The sequence below is a fragment of the Alexandromys fortis genome, unplaced genomic scaffold (assembly GCF_014885135.2).
Source record: "Alexandromys fortis isolate MF-2015 unplaced genomic scaffold, M_Fortis_MF-2015_v1.1 scaffold_111, whole genome shotgun sequence".
NCBI classification, from domain to species: Eukaryota; Metazoa; Chordata; class Mammalia; order Rodentia; family Cricetidae; genus Alexandromys; species Alexandromys fortis.
In genome coordinates this window covers 1,194,574-1,215,132 of record NW_026067996.1, presented here as the reverse complement: position 1 = coordinate 1,215,132, position 20,559 = coordinate 1,194,574, and the positions used below count along the sequence as shown (strand labels likewise).

The following is a 20,559-nucleotide window of genomic DNA, read 5'->3' as shown; positions in this document are numbered from 1 at the left end:
GTGGGGGAGGAGCAGTGGGGGAGGAGCAGTGGGAGGAGGAGCAATGGGGAGGAGGAGCAGTGAGAAGAGGAGGAGTGAGAGGAGGAGCAGTGGGGGAGGAGCAGTGGGAGGAGGAGCAGTGGGGGAGGAGCAGGAAGGAGGAGGAGCAGTGGGGAAGAGCAAGTGTTCCCTGCCTCAGGATGTTTTGCTACAGCATGCTACCACAGAGAGTCTGATCACCTGGATCCCTGCTCACCACCTGAGGCACAAATGACTCAGAGTTGATGACTCAGAGGGGACCAGGGAAAGAAGAGGCAAGGTCAGCTAACTCAGATTCTCAGACCCCAAGGCCCTGACCTCCCCATACCCTCTGAATTGTTTAGGGGTGGTATTGTGTGTGTGTTGTGTGTGTGTGTGTGTTGTGTGTGTGTGTGAAGGTACACATGTGCTGTAGGACATGTGTGTGTATGGAGGTCAGAGGCCAACCTCAGGTGTCATTCCTCACTTCCCTCCTTCTTTGAGACAGGGTCTCTTTGCTCTTCATTGTGACAGACACTAGGCTAGCTGGCCTGCTAGCTCCTGGGTAGTCTCCTGTCTCCACAGCCTGTCTTGCTAAAGGAGCACTCAGATTCAGATGTACATGTGACTATGACCAGTTCTGTGTGAGTTCTGGGAATCCAAGCTTGTCCTCCACTCCCACAGCAAGGCTTTACCCACTGGCACCTCCGGACCTGCCTCCAAGTCCTCTTTAATATTCAAATCAGTCCTTAGCAACCCACACCATGTTGTTTGTGGCCCCAAATCTATCAACTAGAGACTATCACACACACACACACACACACTGTATTAACACACCTCCAGCTGGCTCAAGGACAGAGAACTTGCTGATTCCTGGGACTGAAGGGTCCTCTGACAGTGAATCCAGGTCCAGCTTGATCCTGGGCACAAACACTATTCCCAGCTACATGCATCCCTACTTCCCATCTTGCTCTCTTAGTTGGTACCAGATTCAGCTTCCCGAGCTGGCCAGATGTCTGTCCACAGCTGTGGGCTTCACTTTCCCTTTTGTTCATCTCTAGTGAGAAACAACCAACATATTTTCAGTTCACACCCAATTCCCAAGACTTACTCTGATTGGTTGCGACTGGATCAAGTCACCAGCTGATCCTTACCAATGGTTGGTGTGAACTGGGAGGAGTGACTAGTGGGAACTAGGAGAAGTAGCTGGTGGGAACTGGGAGTACTGACTGGTGGGAGTGGCTGTGGGAACTAAGCAGGGACCGATGGGAACTAGGGGGTTGAGTGATAGGAACTGGGGGTTGACTGATGGGAACTGGGGGGTTGACTCATAGGAACTTGGGGGGGTTGACTGTGTGTGTGGGGGTGACTTGTAGGAACTGGGGAGCGTGGATTGATAGGAACTGGAGCAGTTGCCTGATAGGAACTGGGGAGATATCTGGTGGGAACTGGAGAGGGGGCTGCTGGCAGCTAGAAACAGTGACCAGTGGGCGACTTCCATTTTGGTGGTCAGGGAAAACCTCACTGAGGAGCCAGAGTTAGCCATGTCAGCCTTGCTAGAAAACAAAGAACCAAAAAAGAATGTCCTGCTGAGGTAGGCCAGACCTGTGCAGATGAATAGACCCAAGATCCTGGAGGGTGGTGCATTCCTAGACAGAGGCACATTCCTGAGGAGGGCTCGGCAGAGGTGATCCAGCCCAACAAGCAGGAAGTCCCGATCCTGTTGAGAAGCTCGGATAGCTTCAGTGTGGCTCCTGACTGGGGGTCATGGACAGAAACAGTGATGTTCAACATAGGGAAACAACATGTAGAATGAGATGACCCCTGGATGCTGTGGAGCGTGACCCACACTTTGGTAACGGGTGCCCTACGGCATGGACTGAGTGGGATCCGGAGATCATGGCCAATCTCTTTCCTCTCAAGACCCATCCTGTCCTCCGGGTCCTCCGTGTCACCGCCGCCGCCACTGTGAGAGGCTGGGGCAGGCCCAGCAGGCAGACTCTGATAGTATCTACTTGGCTTTTTGTATGAGTCAGGGAATTTTCTGGAGCCAAATTTCTCCCCAGGCCTTCCCAAACCTGAGCACCCCACCCTGAGGAGTTCTGGGCTCTGGGCAGCACCTGGTACATTGTTGGCACTTCCTGGAGGACTTGTCAGAAAGAGATGGATGTCTTTCCCTCCGGCGGTGCGGAAAATCCTTCCTGCTGCTTTAGACAGGTTTGGGGCTCTGCTGGGAGACAGAGAAGGATCTCAGCTGCAGCCCCACCCACTGGGTGCAGGAAGCCCCTCTGTGGAGCCAGCTGCTAGTTGTATACGCTCTGAGACAGGTAACTTTCCCTTTCTCCTGAGCCCCATCTCAGCAGGGGTGAGCTGGGGAGAAAAGGCTAGCCTCCCACTGAGCATGCTCTGCTGCCCATGAAGACCCTCCTACCAGGGTCCAAGTCCTGCCCCTTAGTCACACCATCCCTCCTGCTTGCCCTGTCCCAGACAGGAATGCAGAGTCTGTGAGACCACAGAGTCCAGGGACTCAGGGACCCTGGACATTGCTTTCTCCAGGCTGAGCTGCGCTGACCCCTCCACTAGTCATGTTATACCTGGTTGTCTGCCTTTTGACTGACAGGACCCCGCTCCAGCAATTCTCCTCAGCCAGCTTCCCAAGTGCTGGTGTGACAGGGGTGCACCACCAGGCTTGTCTGCTCTTCTTCCACTCTAGAAAGCATAAGAGATGACCCTCCTCTCTGTGTGTGCACTAGGCATCCGGCAACATGGCCTCAGACTGCCGGCCTTTTAGTAGTTGGTGGTCATTGAAAGCATTCAGTCTTTCTCAGTCTCTCCCAGTCTGTGCTTTTGCAACCAATTTTAAGATTAAGATTTTGGGTGCTTGCTTCTCTTCTGGTGCATTTACTCACCTCGTGTTAGTCTGTAGAAGGAACAGAATTCTTCCTGGGACTACACATGACCCCCACTAGGCATGCCAGGTGATGGGAGTCACGGTCCAGTTGTACCAGAAGACCCCCCTGCTCTGCAGAGGCCGCCACATCCTGAATGTGCTCCCTGTGTTCTGGGCACACGCTCTTCCTCAAGCCCAGCTTCCGGCCTCCTGACTCAGTGCAGGATTCCCCACCCAGGAGCCCCTGTGATTGGTTCACTCGCAGTCACTGTACGTTTCGCCTCTTCTCTTTTCCCGTGTCTTCTGCCTGCATCGTCTCTGGCCTAGGCACAGAGGACAGTGTCTTTCCTGCCACTGTCTCTTCCAACCTAATGATCTTGTGGTTACCTACATGGTGAGCCAGATGCTGCTTGCCCTGAAGAATCAGCCTGGCCAGCTTCTCAGCTCTGTCCCCCTGAGCCTCTACCCTCCGGCCACAGGACTTCCTTCCCATACCTCCCAGGGTCTGCATCCCACCCACACGGGCACAGGCAATGCTGTTTCAGTCAGTCCTTATTCCCTGGGTCCTGTGTGGATCTTGTCTTTCTGAAGCCCACCCTCACCCTTCTCCAAGTGTTCCTTGCTACTCCTTCAGCCCACAGTGCTCACAAGTTTCTGTGTGTCCCATGGCTACCTTGGGTCTGGAACCATAAGCTGAGAGACAGAAGAGGCTGCACCTCAGAAGAGGCAGGGCCAGTATCCACTATCACCAGGCCTCCTGGAGGATGCTTCCTGCCTCTGCCCGAAGCAATGCCAGCAGCATAGAGCACGCATCCTTTGCAAAATGAACAAGGGGAATGATAGAATGCCCCTGAGGCCAAATAGCCCTCCACCCTTCTTGCAAACAGAAGTCAGCCCTTTTGCTACAGCAGGTCAGTTGTCATGGATTGATGACTGCCCCATTTGGGGCTTTCTGGAAGTGGAGGCTGAGAGGGGAATTCAGATCTGAACTCTGTCAGAGACAGGTAGACACTAAGCCTTGAGGAACCTTTGGAGTGGGTGCTACCCACCTGTGTCACTGCCTCAGGTGGAATGGCCAGGCACTTGTCCCTCTGTGCCCTCAGAGAGGCCACTAGGGCAGAGTTCCTCTGTGTCCCAAAGAGCTCTGCCTTAATTGAGAGCACTGCTCAGGAGACAGACAGAGTCAGGGACGGACAGATGGAAGGATTCTACCTTGAAAATCAGGGGAAGCTTCCTGGAGGAGGTAGAGTTTTTTCTGGCATATGAGCTGAATCAGAATAGAACTACTCAAACAGGTTTCGTAATCCATAGCGTGAAATCAGTGGGTCTGAAAGGGTGGTCCACTGCTTGGGACTGGAGGCCTGTGAGCCCAGGACAGGAATATGTCCTACTTTGGACCATAGGGGCACATGCTCCAATACAGTCCAGCGGGAATCTGGCAGGAGCAGTAACTCCCCAACATCTTCCAAAGGGCCAGCCAGCTGAGGCTAGACCTAGATGTGTATTTATTCTCTCCTGGGTTTCCCTTTTTTGTGCAGTGTCGGTGTGAGTGGCAGACCCTAGCCTGCCTATCCATCCTCCTTTAACCTGGGACCCAGAGGTGTGACCTGATAGAGTAGTTCAAAGGGCCCTCTTCTGAGTACCTGCTGGGGGCTAGTCCTGGAAAGGTGCTGGAGACGGGCTTCTGTAGGGATTTCAAAGCCCCACTATGTCTGACCTGAAGCATAGGAGGGGACTTGGAGTACAGGCAGCTCAGGAACCAGGGTCTAGCCTGGCCTCGAGAGGTGTGACCTCCATAGGTTTCCTCTGCTGCTGTTGGTGCCTCAGGGAGGCAGCTGGCTGCCCAGTGAGTGACCAGTCCTGGCCAGTTGTGACTGAATTCAGTAAGATCGCTGAGACTTTCAGAGTGCAGAGTTAGCAGAGCTTGGCTGGACTTCACCTAATTAAGGGACCATTCAAGTTCACCACAGCCCCAGGGCAACAATGGTTGCAGAGAGGAGAGGCCTAATGGGAGAGGCGAGGTGGTCACTATATCCCTAGAGTTTTGGAGACCAGCCTTCAGCTCAAGGACCTGCTGCCATGTGCCCCGGGGCAGTGTATAAGCCATGGCTGTTGCAGGACACCAGAGAAACTGTGCCAACTTTGGGCTGACATCTATACCGGCCAAGGTGAAGCAGGATTTTGTCCTCACTCAGTGTTGACAGATGTTACAGGTTTGGCAAGGAATCTGAAAAGCCCTTCTTTTAAACTGAACCTTCCTGTGTTGTAAACATGGTGCAAAACTGATTTCAGGCCTACTCAAACCAAAGAGAACTGGCGTGCATTTAGACTGAGTTGGGCTAATGTCACCAAACCGGGATAGCAGAACGTGAAGAAGTTGGGAGTAAACAGGGTACACACACCCAGGGTGAGCGCTGCGACCAGACTGTGGAGGCAGAGGTCCAGGCCTAGGTTTCCTGTACCAAAGAAGAAAATAAAATATAGCTGGCCGAGAGGGCCTGGAGGGTGGGCTGGGCCTGTGGTTGGCCGTGAGCCACAGTGACAAGTTCTGTGCTTTTCCCTGTTGGCCCTGCAGATTCTGGAGGAGAACATGAAGCTGGAGTGTAAGTGTCATGGCGTGTCAGGTTCCTGTACCACTAAGACCTGCTGGACCACGCTGCCGCAGTTCCGAGAGCTCGGCTACGTTCTCAAAGACAAATACAATGAGGCCGTCCACGTGGAGCCGGTGCGTGCCAGCCGGAACAAGAGGCCCACCTTCCTGAAGATCAAGAAACCTCTGTCCTACCGTAAGCCCATGGACACTGACCTGGTGTACATCGAGAAGTCACCCAATTACTGTGAAGAGGACCCAGTGACAGGCAGTGTGGGCACGCAGGGCCGTGCCTGCAATAAGACAGCCCCTCAAGCTAGTGGCTGTGACCTCATGTGCTGCGGCCGCGGCTACAACACACACCAGTATGCCCGAGTGTGGCAATGCAACTGCAAATTCCACTGGTGCTGCTACGTCAAGTGCAACACGTGCAGTGAGCGCACCGAGATGTACACATGCAAGTGAACGGAGGTCCCAGGTCAGACCGCGGGCAGGACGCAGACTCCCTGTTGGCCACTGCCTGGATACTCACAGGGAACCACGGAAGCACTGACCTTGTCTTTTCTGCTGAGGGGGAAGGGTATCCTGGGTTTCCTGCAGACTCCTGTGGGAAGACCCTCTCAGAGGCCTCGCCCATTCTATTCCACACGAATGCTGCTCGACTGCCCTCCCCCTGACACCGCCCGGGGCCCCTCCAGAGCTGGAGCAAAGTTTTCTGCGGCAGGCGCTCTGGAGCCTCGGGCCTCGTCATAGCAATATTTAACAGTTTATTCTGATAAAAAAATAATATTAATTTATTTAATTAAAGAGAATTCTTCCACTTCGTCAGGATCCGTTTTCTGCAATCAAAGTGGACTGCTTGAGGTCCTGGTGGGACGACTTTGTCACCAGGACTGGGAGCGATGAACAACTGTACAGAATTATTCTTTATGCAGATGTTTCTACTAGTTGGTTTTGCAAGTACCCTTCTGCAGCACTAGACGTTAGGTACAAAGAGCAGACGGTCTTTATACACATAGAGATATATATGCACACACATTTGTATTTTTTTGTTTTGTTTTTGCTGTTTGCTGCTACCTATCCAGAATTTAAACTGGTCCAGATCTGGAGTTGTTCTTCTCCAGGATATACCCCGATTCTTCTGCCTTCCTCAGTTCAAACCTCACTGTTAGAAAAGTCCCGCTGGGAATAGTGTGTGCGAGGGGACAGGAGTCATCAACTCCCAGCAGTTCCCATCTCTGGAAAGTGAACCACTGGATAAAAGGGTTTCTAAGAGACTATTTTTCTATGGATATTCTATTTATATGGAGTCTGCCTGTGCTGCCCCATGGCCTGTGCTTCTTCTTAACACTGGTACTCACTCAGGGGCAGGGGGACGAGGCCAGGTGTGTGGGCAGGTCCTTTGGGGACCCTCATACAGCTGGGTTTTGGAGTTCCATTTGCCAAGGGGGCCATAGCAGTTCCCAGATGCCTGGGCTGGGGTATCTGGTTAAGCAAGAGGGAATCGCCCCCCATCCTTAACTCGCAAAGCTCGGTTCTTGGAATGGTAATCTTAGGAGGCGACCTCAGGATGAACTACAGTGGTAGATGAGTCCGTGTCTTGAACACTTTGTGATTATCAGGGGACCTGGCATCCATCATCAGGCAGAGGCCAGCTCAGGGATGCTGAGACCCCCCCCCCAGCCCAGCCACTGCCTATGTGCCTACAGGTGAGGTGCTATCCTCAGAGAAGGGGTCAGAATGCGGGGAGAAGAAGGAAGCCAAGAATCCTTGACCAACCATAGTGAAAGTGGTGGGTGTGGCCCCTCTGCCGCAGACCCGACTGCATCTGAGGCTCTCAACCAGGAATGCCCTCCAGAAGGCTGGGGGTATTTCATGTGTGTCGCATGCATTTCCACCTGCGTGCAGGCGTGCACATTTACACACTCCCGTGGCAGCACTGTGAAGCACCTCCAGAGCGCTCACATGTGGACTTGCCTGGGAGATCAGATCACATGCATGGAGCTGTCTGCCCGAGCGTCTGTGGTCCCATGGGGTATTACTCAGTGACTATATTTGTGGGCGGGGTGCAAGGTAGGCAGCAAGGAACTACCTTGATGGTGTTGAGCCACCAAGAGACTGCCACTCTGAACTCTGTCTCCACAGCTGCTGGTGAAGCTCGAATGCCTGTGAGACCACAGCCCCGAGCCCTACGGGAGCCCCTCAGTGCTGAGGTCATGTCCAGTTCCCCACCTGGGTTACAGCATGACAAATAAACACGGCTGGATTTCTTCCCTTGAACGCATTTTTAATTTTTCCCTTCTGCTTAGGTGTCTGGGTGGATGGACATGTGACTGGAAGGATGGAGTGGATGAATGGATGCATGGATATATAGATGAGTGGGTGGATGGGTAAACGGATGGGAGTGTGGATGGGCAGATAGACGGACAGACAGACAGAATCTCCTGGATTCAAAACTGGCTGTGTGTTCTAGAGCAGCCCGCTTAACCTCTCTGTGCCCATCTTTCTCTATTGGCCAAGCAGAAGCTGCAACAAGATGGCAGTGACCCAGCGAACTAACACATGTGGTACAGGCCACTAGGAGACTGGAAGGGGGAGGGTTATGGAGCAGAGATCTGTGAAGCTGCGGTTGGGCCCCCAGTACGTGTTGCGTGGTTAGGATAATAAACACTTGGTGATTAAGAATGAATGCGTGGTGGGACCTAGAGGGCTCGGGAGGGTACCAGAGGTGAGGACCTGGAAGACAAGAGGTTAGCTTGTTTGAAGGTTGCAGTATGCTGGAGCTGTCTGGTGCCTATGGATACAGCCCCAGACACAGCTTCTTCACTAACAGGCAGCACTGGTTACCACAGCAACGCTCCTGGACACAGAAGAATGAACTGAAGACAACAGGCGAGCTCAGTAGCCACCCCAGCTTAGCGCCGAGACAGCAGAGAAAGAATCTGCAACGCATGCGCACACAGTCACAGCAAGACCGCGGACTGAACGGGAGAGGACAGAGCCTCGAGAGCCCTGTGACTCCAGGCAGACCTTCACAAGCAGCTACAGTACACACACACACACACACACACACGCACGCACGCACACACGCACGCACGCACACATACTAACCAGCCAAGGCAGCAGAAACCCAGATTTCCAGCATTTGGGGGGGGGGGGGCTAAAGCAAGAAGATGAGTTCCTCTCTCTGAAAGCAGAGTGAGCAATGCTATATTCTTAAGATGCGCTCACACCCAGGCACAGACCCCAGGCAGGGCTTGGGGAACTCTGCAAACCTGTCCTTAGGAGCCATGCCTCGGGCTTTCCTCTCCCGCTGTGGTCTCTGGTACTTGCTCAGAAACAGGCCCTCAGTGCTCATGTATGTGTGCATGGTTGAGTGAGGGGCCTCATGTGAGATTAGAGAGAGCCAGTGGTACTTGCCTCAGGAGGTCACACCCAGACGGGAGGCCTTTGGTTCTAAAGGGACAAGCTTGGCATTTGCTTCACAGAGCAGTGTGCTCCCTAGCGGCCCTGCTCACAGCCCGAGAGTCTGGGCTCCTCACAGGTCTTCCCTTTCTTGGTTTGGAAAGGCTTGTATGTGAGTCATCCTCTCCTCTCCTGCGACAGCAGAGCCAAGACAGTGACTTGAAAGGAGGAAGGTGCCACCCGGGTTTCTGGTTTTGGCCTTTCTGCTTTAGGCCTATGGTGAGGCAACACATCGCCATGGGAACATGCGGTGGGAGCAGGTAGTGGAGTACATGGTGATGTATGTGGTGGGGAGCATGTAGTGGAACACAGGGTGGGGACATGTGATGGAGCACGTGGCGGGAACATGGGATGGGATCATGTAAGGGATCACATGATGGAGCGTGTCGTGGGGTGTGTGGTGGTGGGAACACATGGTGGGGACATGTACTGGCACGCATGGTGGAGCAAAGCTGCCCACTGCACTGGCTTCCATTCACACAAAGGGATTTCATGGTTTTCAGACTCCTCCCCGTGACCAGAGGCTCTCAGATGGTGTGGCCCTGCTTAGCATCTCTTAGCATCTTTTTAGGTTTCCTGACTGCTTGGGTCAACTAGAGTCAATGCTCATCTCACCCTTCCTTCTTCCAGGCAGGCACCCTTCAATGCCCCCTCACTGCCCGTCCCCACATAATACCTCAATTCCTGCCCAGTTCCACCGGTCTTCCTGGCCCTTCCTAAGCTGACTGGCAGATTGTATTTGCTTGTTGACTAGCTTTTAGGGGTGGGGAAGTCTCTCAATGCCCAACACCCAGATGGGACACCGAAGAAAGCAGAGACAATGTGTCACCTTCCCAACCCTTCCTAGAAGAAAGTCCGTAGCAGTTAACTCTGGTCCATCCTGGCATTTCTGAGCGCTCACCTCATTTCTTTCCAGAGCCCTACCGGCTGCTCACAAGCAAGCGGAAAGACACAGGTTGTCCAGGCGAAGAACACTGTGCTTGGGCTTCTTCACACCAGAGCCATTTCCTATGGCTCCTACGACCCTTTCCCTATGCATCTGGAAGATGGTTCAGCAGGAGCTTCTCTCACAAGGAATGCTGGGTGGGCGCAGAATTCTGTCACACCCATGCCTGGATGAGTAGTACTTACCTCTTCTCAGCAGCCACCTTGGGGGCAAGGCTGCCAGGTGGCAAAAGTCTAGGTATGCAGGGACCTGGGGGTCTCTCACTCTGTCCCTCGCTGATTGGTGAATTACAAGGGGCCAATGGTACCAAGCCACCAAGAGTCAAGCTTTAGCCACTCAAGCAACTGGGATGACTAACTAAAACAGAGACACGACCATCTTGTTAGCCAGGAGGGAGGGAGCAGAGGCGGCTTGTACCAAACCTCCAGGAAGGAAGGGACAGAAGGGCAGGTTACACCAGTTTCCCCTCCCTGTGCTCTCAGGGGTGCAGGGGAGCAGGCTTTCTTTATACTTGTGAATGGCAGATGCTCCCTAGTTCAAAAAATGAACAGAAGTGTCTTAGAGAGATGAAAATACACACAATTCCTTGGAGGCTCTGATGTCCAAAGAAAGCGATTGTTGCCAGACTTGACGGTGGGAATAGAAATCTATCCATGTTGCAGATGACCTGAATGAGCCCAGGCTGCTTTCTACTCACCTTGGCAAGCACAAGTCACAGCACCTTATTCTCCTGTCATACAGTGGCTTGTGAAACATCTCTTAACACTGTGTGAATATATGTCACTGTGATTGGCTTAATAAAGAAGCTGACTGGCCTAGAGCTAGGCAGGAGAAGGTAGGCAGGAGAACTAGACTAACAGAATGCTGGGAAGAAGGAGGAGGAAACATGGAGAGAAAGAAGATGAATGTGCTGTGCTGAAAGAAGTTACCACCATGTGGGTTAATTTAAGTTGCAAGAGCTAGTCAGTTAGTAGCAAGTCCTAAGCTGTCGGCCGAGTACTTATAATTAATAACAAGTCTCTGTGTGGTTATGTGGGAGCAGCTGCCAGGGTACAGAGAAACTGTATGCTGTTAAGATAACCAGTTGGATTTAGTGGGTTCTAAGGGCCTGCTGGGGAAAGTCATTGTCTATCCACCATTAGGAGCCTAAGTATCGTCTTTCTGTGCAAATACGCAGTTTGGCTAGGACCAGAACTTAGAAGTGAGACTTTCAGGTCAAGCAATGCTAGACCTTTTTGCTAATTACCCACCAACTCTCTGCCTAATGGGAGGCCAGAGCAGGCAGGAGAGCCCTGGAGAGTGAGCTTGTCTTGCTGGAGGTCGTAGATGCCCTCCACCAGGGTACCACAGAGAGGTTCCTCGTTCCAGTTCTGGATTGCCCAGTGACCTTTTCGCCTGTCCCGACTAGCAGATCTATTTTTCATACAAGGCTTCTGGCAGCCGAGGAGAGCTCCAACCTTCATGAGTTGCCATCACAGATATTATTAACTGAAGCCCCCCAAATAATTAGCAAAAAGATGGGCAGCCCCATCCTGCCCAGGGACTCCAATAAAATTCACATCAGAAATACACGACGTTTGAGAAGTAGCACCACTTCACCAGAAATCAGAGGCAGGGGTGCTCACGTGTGCCAGCTAGCAGGAAGGCAGAGGAGCATGGAGAGAGAAGATGAGGGGCAACTGGAAGCAGCGGCAGGGGACAGCCCCAGCCAGGACACAGCAGCTCCACTATACTGGGGCAGCAAGGCGACAAACCTGGAGCTAAAAGTCACGGGGAAATGAGAACCTAGGTGAAGGGTCCTATATACTACAGGTCTCCTCTGTCGTGTACTTATGATAAGAATAAGAGCCGGAGAGGTGTTATTTGATGCAAACATCTACGACACAGGTAAGACTCGATCATCCAATGCTGGTCTCACACCTCTGCTCTGAGAGGTTCAGCAGGGGCGCTCCCAGGTTAGGCAGCTTTAGGATCGGGCTGTACCTTGGGGAGAAATGGACCAGGGTCAGCTTGTTCTGTGCCTCCATCTCTACAGTGGTACATGGGGCTAGCTCAGGGGTCTTGAGTGCATGTGATTCGAGGAACAAATAGCATTTCATAGACTCTCAAAAGGGTTCTGACATGCCATGAGCCACCAGACATGGTGGCTTTGGTGGCTCTGCCCTTGGCTTCAGCATTGATGAGTTCAAGAGAAGATTTTGGGATTGAGATGTCCCAGATGCTTCTTCAGGTCTGAATCCAGAGCCACCCAGGACTCCAGGGCTCAGGGCCACCAGGTGGCCAACCCTCCGCAGCAGGCAGCAGCTAGAAAGCAAAGCAAACACACCGAGGGCAGGAAGCTCCTGGGCTGCAGGAAAGCAAACAAGCTGCTTCCTCCTGCCGCATGCTGCCGTCGCCAACCTTTCCCAGGGCCCATCCTTGGGAGACCACCTCAGGCGCCTGGCCTGTGTTTGGACAGCTTGTTGGAGAGTGTGGGCGGAGAAAGGGGAGAGGCAGATCTAGGCCCATGCCTGCTGAGACCCCATCTTGTGCCCGAGCCTCCCAGCTGCTCCTTGGGGTACTGCTGGGAACCACTCCCCGACCCTCATCCCTGGCCTATGCTCCGCATTGGGCCACAGGCCTTGCTTTCATGGGGCAGGTCTGTGTGTGGTGTTAGGAAAGGGCCATGGAATCAAAAAATCACTCGTAGCCAGTGTTGGTAAAGTGTTCCCAGGAGGCCCAGCATAATTCTCTGTGCCATCTGCAGACTACCTAAGGCCAGAAGTTATAGTGGGTCTCTTGATGTCTCTAGGAGGCCGAGTCTTTTCTTTCAGTGCTAGCGTTGAAACCCAGGTCCACAGACAGGTTAGGTTTATATCAGCCCCCTGCCATGAAACTGCAGCCCAGCTCCATAAGTCCCAATTTTCAGATAAGTAAAAGGAAGCCAAGAGAAGTGAGGCCACTTGCCCAAGGTTATCCATTTTGCAAAAGAAATTTCCATCCAGTGCCCAAACCAGCGAGTCTAACCTCTTTGCTAATGTATGAGTTTCCTCTTGCTGCTGAAACAAACTCAGTAACTTGGTGGCTTGGTACAACACACACCTGCTTGCCTGGTGGTCAGAAGTCTATAACCAGACTCCCCACATCAGAGTCTGAGTGAGGTCAGGGCTGGCTCTTTCCAGAGGAGGATGAACCCTTTCCTGTCTTGTTTGGCTCCCAGAGGCCACCTGCACCCATTGGCTGGTGGTCCTTCCCTCCAGCTACAGTGCACATCACACTAACCTCTGACTCTGGCCTTGCTGGCCTTGCTGGTCCCTCGGCAAGGACCCTTGTGATGGGTTGGGTTAACGTGAGCAATCCAGGACAGCTGACTTGTTTTTTTTTCCGTGTATACACACATGTTTTTTATGTGCCTATACATTCTAAGACTGCAAATGAAAGGATGCTCTCTGTTTTTCTGAGATGACTTAGCTCACATGCTGTGATTAGCCCCATTTGCATCTGTGCTCCTACACATGACATCATTCCGTTCTTCTCTCGGATAAAATAGAACTGCATTGTGTGTGTCTATGCTCATGTTTTCTCTCTCTGTCCCTTTGCTGTTGGCTGCATACCTTACGTCCTGTGACCAGGGCTGCAGTGAGCGCATGTCCACCCACTGAACACCCTGGCTCACCATTCTGAGATCACACCTTGAAGACCTGGCTTTGTTCTGGGCCTACCTGTACATTTCCAGGTGGAGAGATAGGGACCTCCCTGGCCCTGTGGGGTGTGTACTCCTCACCAGGCCCTAGCGTGTGGCCTGCCTCAGAGACCCAGGACTGCTGTGCTATGCACTGTGCCTCACTGCTGTCGCCACAGAGCAGAAAGGCGCACCTGCCTCCAGCCTTGACTCACAGTCACACCTCACACAGGCGCTTGCAAAGAGCAAGTGACGGAAGCAGAGTGTGGCCGTCACATCCATGGACACTGCAGCAGGGCACACTGCAGATGCACCACAGTTAATGCCCAGAGGCTCCCAAGAACTTTCTCAGGTGACGCTTCACAGCCACAGGCCTGCCGCTTTATGGTTTAAAGGAGGGTTGAGACCCCAAGGCTCATATAGCTCATATACTGGAGGCTTGGTTCTCCCTGTGGTGGGTAGAGGGGTGGATTGTTGAGGGAAGAGAAGACTTCTGGGGGGAGCTGGGTAGGTCACTGGGGGATGTGGGTAGGTCATGGGAGGAGGTGGGTAGGTCACTGGAGAGAGATGGGCAGGTCACTAGGGGGAGGTCAGTAGGTCACTGGGGGGGATGGGGGAGGTCACTGCATTGAGGTGGGTAGGTCACTGGGGAGAGGGGGTAGGTCACTAGGGGGAGGAGGTAGGTCACTGGGGGAGGTGGGTAGGTCACTAGGGGGAGGGAGGGAGGCCACTGGGGGAGGGGGTAGGTCACTGGGGGGGTAGATCACTGTGTGGAAGTGGGGAGATTTTTGGGGGAAGGTGGGTAGGTCACTCGGCCACTGCCCTTGGAAGGGCTTAAGGTAGTTTTTTTGGGATTTAGTTAGTTGCCCAGGTAGTTATTAGAAAAAGGTACAGCGGGTCCCACATCACTTTGACCTTCTCTGTTGAAGTATGATCTCTTGCTACTATGATGCCATCTACCTGAGGCCCGGAGCACAGGCCGAGCTGACAGTCACTTGATCTTGACTGTCCAGCCTCTAAAATTATAAGGCAATTAGCTTCTTTTCTTTCTCCTTCCCTTCCTTCCTTCCTTCCTTCCCTCCCTCCCTCCTTCCTTCCTTCCTTCCTTCCTTCCTTCCTTCCTTCCTTCCTTCCTTCCTTCCTTCCTTCCTGTACTACTCAGGGTTACTATTGCTGTGATGAAATACTATAGCATGACTAATAAAAACCCAGAGACAGAAATTGGGGTTCAATTTGAAGGTCAGAAAAGCAAAACAGCTCTTACCTCTACCTCAGTCCAAAATGGCAATCCTGTCTCCAGTACTCTCAGAGTGAGACTGTGTCTGAGAGTCATCTCCCTCCATCTAATCTGGGATTAAAGGCATGCACCACCCGGTTTCTATAGCAAACTAGTGTGACTACTGGTGTGCTTCACCACTGCCTGGTCTGTAAGCCTGACCAGTGGGGCTGTTTTGCTTTTCTGACCTTCAGGCAAGCTTTATTTATTAAAATACAAATGAAATATTACTACAAAATACCATTACCAAAAGCAACTGGGAGAGGAAAGGGTTTATTTGGCTTACGTTTCCACGTCACCATTCATCACTGAAGGAAGTCAGGACTGGAACTCAAACAAGGCAGGAACCTGGAGGCAGGAGCTGATGCAGAGGTCGTGGAGCAGCTAGCTTGCTCTCCATGATGTGCTCAGTCTGGGGGGGGTGTAGAGGGGAGGGTTTTCAGGTTTTTTCAAAACAGGGTTTCTCTGTGTAACGGTACTAGTTTTCCTAGAACTAGCTCTTGTAGACCAGGCTGGCCTCGAACTTACAGAGATCTGCCTGCCTCTGTCTCCCGAGTGCTGGGATTAAAGGCATGTACCACCACTGCCCAGCTTCTACAGCCAGATCTTATGTATGTATTTTCTCAACTAAAGTTCCCTTCTTTCAGATGATTCTAGCTTGTGTCAAGTTGACTTAAAACTAGTCAGGACACTTTTCTTTTAGACATGGTTTCATGTAGTCCAGGCTGGCTCAAGCTTGCTAGCTGAGGATGACTCTGAACTTCTGATCATTCTGCCTCCACCTCCTGCATGCTTGCACCACTGCACTTGGTTTAAGCCTCTTGTGTAATTTCTAGCCTCAGATGTTTTGTTACAGAGACACAAAACAGACTAACCCAACTGTCCTGTGTGATAGCCAGTGGCTGTCACCTGTGGTTGCAGAGCACCTGAAAGGTGAAAGGGCAAGTAAAAGACATGTAAGAGAAAAATCCAAGTCTTTTAAGAAAGAAATGAGAGAAGATATCAGAAGATGGAAAGATCTCCCATGTTCATGGATTGGCAGGACTAACATAGTAAAACATGACCATCTTCCCCAAAATAGTCTACGGATCCAAAGCAATCCCCATCAAAATCCAATCTCCATCAAAATCCCAACACAATTCTCTACAGACCTTGAAAGAACAACACTCAATTTCATATGGAAAAATAAAAACAAAAGCAAAAACAGACAAACAAACAGATCCAGGATATTAATACATTCCCACACAATAAAAGAACTGCTGGGGGCCTCTCTGTTCTTGATTTCAAGCTCTACTTCAAAGTTATAGTAATAAAAACAGCATGGTATCGGCATAAAAACGAACACATTGATCAAGGGAATTGAACTGAAGACCTAGATATAAATCCACATACACATGGAACCCAATGCCATGAAATTGGGTGAATTTCCAGCCAAGAAGTACCCTGGAAAAAGGAAAACATCTTCAACAAATGGTGCTGGTCAAACTGGATGTCTGCATATAGAAGAACAACAGAGCCATACTTATCACCCTGCACAATATTCAAGTCCAAGTGGATCAAAGACCTCAACATAAATCCAGCTACACTGACCTTCATAGAAGAGACACAGGGAAATAGGTTTATTTTTCCCAACTTCACATCTAATAGAGGACTTCTATGCAAAACATATAAAGAATTCAATAAAGTAGATATCTAACCCAAATAATCCAATTACTAATGGGGTACAAATCTAAACAGAGAATTCTCAACTCAATTTTCTGAGAAACGCTGAAAGAAATGTTCAACATCTTTCGCCATCAGAGAAATGCAAATCAAAACTACGGTGGGATTTCGTCTTACAACTGTCAGAATGGCCAAGGCCAACAACGCAAGTGACACTTCATGCTGTAGACTAAGGGGAACACACATCCATTGCCGGTGAGAGTGTAAACTTGCACAGCCACTATGGAAATCAATATGGCAGTTCCTCAGAAAGCATGGAATTGATCTGCCTCAAGGCCCAGGTATTCCACTCACAGAGGCAGCCCCTGTGTCAGCATGGTGGTGACTTGAATGAAAATGGCACCCATAGGCTCATCGGGAGTGGCATTATTTGCAAGGATTAGGACATGTGACCTTGGAGTAGGCATGGCTTTAGTAGGGAAAGTGTGTCACTGGGGGTGGACTTTGAGGTTTCAGAACTCTCAGCTCCTTCCCCTGCACCATGTCTGCTCCATGCCACCTTGCTTTCCATCACGATGATAATTTACTGAACCTCTAACCCTGCAAGCAAGTCAGTAAGCAGCACCCCTCTGTGACCTCTACATCAGCTCCTGCCTCCAGGTTCCTGCCCTGCTTGAATTCCCGTCCTGACAGATACGGAAGTGTAAGCCAAATAAACCTGTTCCTCCCCTGCTTTTTGATCATGGTGTTTTGTCACAGCAATAGACACTCTGACTAAGACAAGAGGGTTAGCCCCAAATCATCTCTCAAGCTTCCCAGGTCCCCACCTGAAATGGGACTTTGTTGGCCTCTCCCATTTGTCCCTTCTGTTAGCTGCATCTGTAATGGTCTCAGCCCCAAGTTTCGAAGCTGTGCCCCATCCCTGTCTCACTATCCAGCCCTGCCAGGTCTGCCACCATTAAGATCAGCATTTATGGTGCCATCTTGTAGGGGGGCTGGTGTTGCCATCATCTTACAGATGAGGAAGGGCATCAGCAAGGGAGACCTTCTCTAGCCGTAAGCTAATAAAGCCTCTTCAGTGCTGCTGCAGGGGAATTTCTAGAGTAAACAACCTAGCATTTGGGGACAAGAGTCAACTCCTCTCAGGATTATCTGGCATGACAGCGGCATGTCCATCCCTTCAGCCACTATGCCACCTAACTCCTAGACCAGCATTGGCGCCCGAGAGTGGCCCAGGGTCTGAGTGATTGCCCATGGGCAGATGGCTACTTTGGCAAAAGCTGAGCAGCCAGGGAACAAAGGGCTTTCACGGGATGCAATCCAGGTTGAGAGAGGGGAAAATGGTCAGGTGCTCATAGAGGCAGGTTCACACGGAGGGAAGGGGTGAACTGCGCAGGACTGGTTGGCACAGGGCCCCAGGTTCCGGCCCACATTCCCAGAGCAGCAGACAGTCCCTGGCAATGGCTGAAGGCCCTATTTGTGTGATATGTCAGCAGAGAGGGTAGGCCTTTTAAGGGGTAAGATCATGAGGCTTGATAGCATGCCGGGGCCTCTCCCTGGGGAAGCCAGGCCCTTGCAAGGACCGTCAGTCATTGTTAACTGTGTCCCTGTGTGAAGGAAAACGGGACACTGCTAGTCACTGATACCTGTGCGATCTGGCCACCAAGACTCAGCCACACCACCGCAGCTCTAGTTACAGGCCGGATAGGCAAGGGGGCCTGCAGCCCTTTAGTATACTCATGGCAAGAGAAAAGAGGCAGAGAGCTGTGCGGCGTGAGGCCACAGAGGTGGTGGCAAATCACCCAGGGTCCTGTGCATGAAGTCACACGCTATCCAGGATCGCCTATGTCTCGCTGTCAAGAAGAGGGTGATGGGAAGAATGTGGAGGGATGAGGCTGTGAGAGAGTGAAGGGTGGAGAGACCTTCAGCCTGGCTTGGGAACCAGTGCTCTGGGCTGAAAGGCCTGCTGGTCTCCACGGTGAGACCACCAGTGGCGCCTGTAACTTCCACCCAGCCCCACAGCCTCACAAGAGCCTGCTAAGGGCGGCAGGGTGGGCGCTTGTGAAGCGCCAAGTACTTGTGTGGCGTTTATTACCTACTAGTGCACGCTGTCCGTGTCTTCCGTGGTGTTTGTATGACGTTCATTACCTACTAGTGCATGCTGTTCGTGTCTCCGGTGGTGTCAAGGGGTTCAGTCCTCTCAGCAACCTCCTGTGATGGGCACTAGAATTACCAAAAGTGGGACAGAGAGGCAAAACAGATTCCCAAGATCACACAGCTTCGACGGGGCAGAGCAGGATCTGTTAGCGCTGAGATTAGAACCCAGTCCTCTAGCTCCAGAATTCCTACCTTTGGGGACCACTGAAAACTGGCAGGAACCAAAGTCAACCTCACTAGAACGAGGCCAGGCTCCGGCCTTGGATGGGCAGGATATGAATGAAGACTAAAGCAAGAAGGACACAGAGATGTGACAGCAGGGAGCCCACAGGACTGAGAAACAGTGGAACACAGCCATTGCCACCCTAGGCCACAGGGACAGAGGAGAAAGGGGTCATTGAGCTCAGGTCTGGAGTGATGGGAAGGGACTCAGGGTAAAATCAATGACTACAGATACAAGAGGGAGGTGGAGGCAGGGGTCAGGCTCCCTTCCCTGATGGCTCTACCCAGGGAGAAATCCCAGTGTGGATGCCTCCCGGGGGCAGAGCAAGAGGGCAGGGTCGGGGGAGCTGTGAAAATCTGCAGTTTATACCAGGTTCAGGTCAGGGCAGTTCCACAAGGAGTGGGCTGTATCTTACTGCTCCTCCCTGGTACGTATGGCTTCTGAGATGTTGAGCCAGGAGTGGTCAAAGGCCAGGGTATTACAGAGCTACCAGGAAGGTGGGTAGGTGTGGGACCTAGTTGCCCTATGGCAACTGCAGTAGAATAGCAGGGGCACCTGCAGCTTAGAGTCACCAGAGGATGAAGCGGAGCTGGAGTTTTGAGGTGACACGGCTAAGGGGCAAAGGCTTGCTTGTTGCGCCATAGGACATCTGTGACATTCTGGATGTTTGGTTAGTCACTGGCCATCATTAGCAATCTGAAGACTGCCAGAGGCTGGGAAGTGAGGGGATGATGGAGGGAGGGAGGAAAGGGAGGAACAAATGAGCGAATGAATGAACGAATGAATGATTGAATGAGGGATGTGCAAGCAGGGAACGAATGAATGAAAGGGATGGAGGAGGGAATGAACAAATGAGTAGAAAATGAACAAAGGAAAGAAGGCAGAGAGGACAAAGGAAAAGAGGGAGCCCGAAGAGCCCTGGACTTAAATGATCCAGCTGCATCCTACTGCTGCTTAAGATGCTAGGCCTGCCGTCACCATGGTAATGGGAGAAAATCACAGAGCAATTTGTAATCAGCAGGAGGTAGGGGGGCTCCTGCTAGAGGACTCTGGGAAGGAAGGGCCCTGTGGGTCCCAGACCTGAGCTCCCACTGAAGTCTGAGGCCTTTTGCACCACCTTTCCAGGGTCCCGCCCCCAGCATCCATAGCTGGCTGAGCTTCGCCTCCCCTCTCTGACGTGCCTGCAGCATCCCCTCACCAGTTTGTAGCCCATCTCTCTGCACACTGTACACTGCGACCCAGTCGTACCTTCAGGCCACAACCCCACCTCCTCCCCTTGTCCCAGGGAAGCCTTCAGAAACTGCCGTGTGCCGTGCTCTCCAGATGGGGAGGACATTGTCCCGTAGCAGCTGCAAACGCCTCCCAGCACTGGCGGGCTCCCTTCCACCAGCCCCAGGGATAGGATTCAAGAATCATCTTGAATAAAACCATAAAACCCACCATGCTCTTTCTAGGCACAGACCTTAATTAATGAGACCCGAGTCTTAGCTGACCCAGCCGTGGCTTCCTGCCCACCTCTCTACTGTCCCTCCCCCTGGACATCTCACAGGCTTTTCCAACAGTAAGAGGCTGAGGAGGAACTTCCAATCCAAGAAGTCACATGTTCAAAGCCACACAAACTCATAACCATGTTTGCCTCCTAACACAGCCAAAAGAGGGCATGGTAGGGAACCCCATGGGTGAAACCATGCC

At 52.0% G+C, this 20,559-nt stretch overlaps 2 protein-coding genes across 6 annotated transcripts in view; one reads left to right on the top strand and one right to left on the bottom strand.

The window, feature by feature from the left end:
• Wnt7a (Wnt family member 7A) overlaps nt 1-7,757 on the top strand; it is a 47,022-nt gene extending 39,265 nt beyond the window's left edge. For both annotated transcript variants that reach the window (XM_050160321.1, XM_050160320.1), the window contains exon 4: nt 5,463-7,757. In XM_050160321.1, coding sequence (XP_050016278.1) covers nt 5,463-5,942 — 480 coding nt within the window. In that variant the 3' untranslated portion in view covers nt 5,943-7,757. The remainder of the gene's footprint in view (nt 1-5,462) is intronic.
• LOC126512518 (uncharacterized) lies at nt 807-15,232 on the bottom strand. Of its 4 annotated transcripts, XM_050160324.1 has the most exons (5): nt 15,112-15,232; nt 2,592-2,706; nt 2,118-2,224; nt 1,603-1,755; nt 807-1,054 (listed from the first exon to the last, which is right to left on the bottom strand). In XM_050160324.1, the coding sequence occupies exons 1-5, from the start codon at nt 15,125-15,127 to the stop codon at nt 846-848; spliced, it is 600 nt and encodes a 199-aa protein (XP_050016281.1). In that variant the 5' UTR covers nt 15,128-15,232; the 3' UTR covers nt 807-845. The 4 variants fall into 4 exon arrangements, 3 of the variants coding, with proteins under 3 accessions (XP_050016281.1, XP_050016280.1, XP_050016279.1); XM_050160323.1 differs by having other exon boundaries at nt 807-1,755; XR_007595070.1 differs by lacking the exon at nt 15,112-15,232 and adding an exon at nt 2,907-5,442 and having other exon boundaries at nt 807-2,224.
• Between the last annotated feature and the right edge of the window lie 5,327 nt (nt 15,233-20,559).

Coding starts and splice junctions, on each gene's coding strand:
- LOC126512518 (XM_050160322.1), bottom strand. Junction 2,225..2,591: donor GTCAAAAGGCAGACAACCAG/GTATAACATGAC, acceptor GTCTCCCAGCAG/AGCCCCAAACCTGTCTAAAG.